The sequence below is a fragment of the Corticium candelabrum genome, chromosome 22 (genome assembly GCF_963422355.1).
Source record: "Corticium candelabrum chromosome 22, ooCorCand1.1, whole genome shotgun sequence".
Classification (NCBI taxonomy): Eukaryota; Metazoa; Porifera; class Homoscleromorpha; order Homosclerophorida; family Plakinidae; genus Corticium; species Corticium candelabrum.
In genome coordinates this window covers 782,701-785,200 of record NC_085106.1, presented here as the reverse complement: position 1 = coordinate 785,200, position 2,500 = coordinate 782,701, and the positions used below count along the sequence as shown (strand labels likewise).

Sequence of the window (2,500 nt, the reverse complement as noted above, 5' to 3'; positions counted from 1 at the left end):
AGAGATGGGTGGACAGACACAGACTGACAAACAGATGGACAGACATGGATACAGACAGGCAAATTATTTTGTAGGTATCTGATATTCAGGCAGAGAAACGGATGGATAGACAGATAGACAGACAAGCAGATGGACAGACATGACAACAGACAGACAAATTGTACTGTAAGCATCTGTTATCCAAGCAGAGAGACGGATGGACAGACAGACAGACAGACAGACAGAATAGCTCAATCTAAGATTTCACTGTGCAATCAGCTTACCAAATTAGACGATGTCCAGAGTGCTATGTTGTTATTACGATGCTGTCATGTCCCCAGCCTGAACCACTTGGCCAGGACAGTCCAGCCTGATTTACTGGTTCCCGCCTCTACAATCCATGACTCTAAGACCAAAGAAACATTTTCTGAACTCTTAGGTTATGACATGATAGCTGACAAGTTGTGGCTTCAATCTTCTTTGCCTATCAGATTGGGTGGTTTTGGAATGATTCCTTTGCTTTCAGTGAGACAACCTGCATTTGTTGCATCCTGGGCTAATGCTATCACAAATCTGCCATTCCGGTTTCCTGATTTACGACCTCTCATAGACACCCTCTTGAATTCTTCATCCTCTCCAATCAGTGAGGCTTTAGCACAATCTGTCCCTCCAGGAAAGCATATCTCTGCCTACTTGTCAAGTGTTGAGAAAGTTCAACATCAGTTGTCTTTAGTTGCTGCTACTTCCAAGGCTCAGAATCTATTGGATAATTTCCCACCGCTAGAGATGCAGCCCGCCTTCGCTCATCAAAAGGAAAGGGGGCTGGGGCTTGGTTAAACGCAATTCCCACGTCGGAAGAGGTTCGCACTTAGTTCTTGCGAATTCCGCTTGGCGTCCTTCCTTCGTTTGGGTTTGCCCATATCTCTCTCCAATTGGACAACGACCTGTAACTGTGGTGCTGACATAGATGACAGCGGTTACCATTTGTTGACTTGTAAAACTGGTGGTGGGCCTGTGTGGTCTCATGAGTCAATTTCTTCCATCTGGTCAGATTGTTTTCGCAAGCTGCATATCCATCATCGCAGGGAGCCAAGGAACAGGTACACCACTACAGACAACAGACCGGACATCATCTTTTTTGACTCTGACACTGGATACAATATCGATCTCGACATCTCCCTTGCGCACCCGTGGAGCAGTGACATCTTCCCCACATCTGCTGGTGTTGATGGTGCAGCTGCAGACAGGAGAGCAGACAGGAAGAGAGCAAAATATAACAAACAACAACTACCAGGAGGGTCAATTGTCAGTGCAATTCCATTGGTAATGGAACACTTTGGAACGTGGGGGTTTGATGTATGGAAATTCTTAAAAAAGATAGCAAAGAAGTCATCAGATGAAGTCGGAAGACTAAATTCAGCGGAGTTTATCGACTTCTGGAGCAAACGCTTTTCAGTTCAACTCCAAAAGTGCAATGCAAACGTCATCTCTAAGAAGTCATCTTCATTGACTGGAGTCAACAGAAGTGACTTTTATGCCACTCAGTTCTTTAGCCACTAGCTGACACTGAGCTAGGGCTTTGCACGTAATTTAGCTGCTTTTAGAGTTTCTAGAGTTTTTAGAGCTATTAGTTCCTTCAAGTTTTGTTTGAGTTTAGTTTAGTTCATGAACATTGATAGTACAGACAGACAGACAGACAGACACACACACACACACACACACACACACACACACACACACACACACACACACACACACACACACACACACAGACAGACAGACAGACAGACAGACAAACACACAAACACAGACAGACAGACTGCCAAACAGACAGACAAACAGACAGACAGACCAACAGACAAACACGGACAGACAGACAGACAGACAGACACACAGGCACACACAGACAGACAGACAAACACACAGACAGACAGACAAACACACAGACTGACAGACAAACACAGACAGACACATGGACAAACGCCTCTGACAACAATACATCATCGCTTCACTGTGCTAAGTGAGTTGAAGGAGACAAGCAAAGTCACATTGCTTTCACAGATGTTACAGAGACAGCACACTTACACACTCACTAGTATCATGTACTAACCTTTGCCATTGCAGGATGACGTTTCTAACTATAATCTTCGGATTGCTGAAGAAGATGGAGACATTGATGACGACTTTCCACGTTAGCTGGAGATTTCATATTGATGTATGCATCACCGCCTAGAACGTCTTGTGTGACGTGTAGCGTTAGATGCAAATGAAACTGTTGGCAAGTTTGGTTTTCCTGTCTTGGGGCTTGTCAGGAAGAGTCTTCGTTCTGTGAAACAGACGGTCGTCGTTACAGTGTATGTGTAGTAGTCTGTTGTCAGTCATATTGTATGGATTGTTTTTATTTTATTTGTCGTGCTTTTATTTTTTATTTTTTTATTTTTTTATTTTAATTATGTATTTTTTATTTTTTATTCTATAATTTTATGTTTTATGTTTTTTATTTTCATTTTTTTTAATTTTT

The 2,500-nt window shown here is 42.7% G+C and overlaps 1 protein-coding gene across 1 annotated transcript in view; it reads left to right on the top strand.

Annotated features, from left to right (window-relative positions):
• The window catches only part of LOC134197192 (target of rapamycin complex 2 subunit MAPKAP1-like), a 17,774-nt gene that overhangs the window by 1,980 nt on the left and 13,294 nt on the right, over positions 1-2,500 (top strand). The window contains exons 4-5 of the mRNA XM_062666467.1: positions 2,104-2,170; positions 2,234-2,333. Of these exons, the coding sequence (XP_062522451.1) occupies positions 2,104-2,170; positions 2,234-2,333 (167 nt within the window). The remainder of the gene's footprint in view (positions 1-2,103; positions 2,171-2,233; positions 2,334-2,500) is intronic.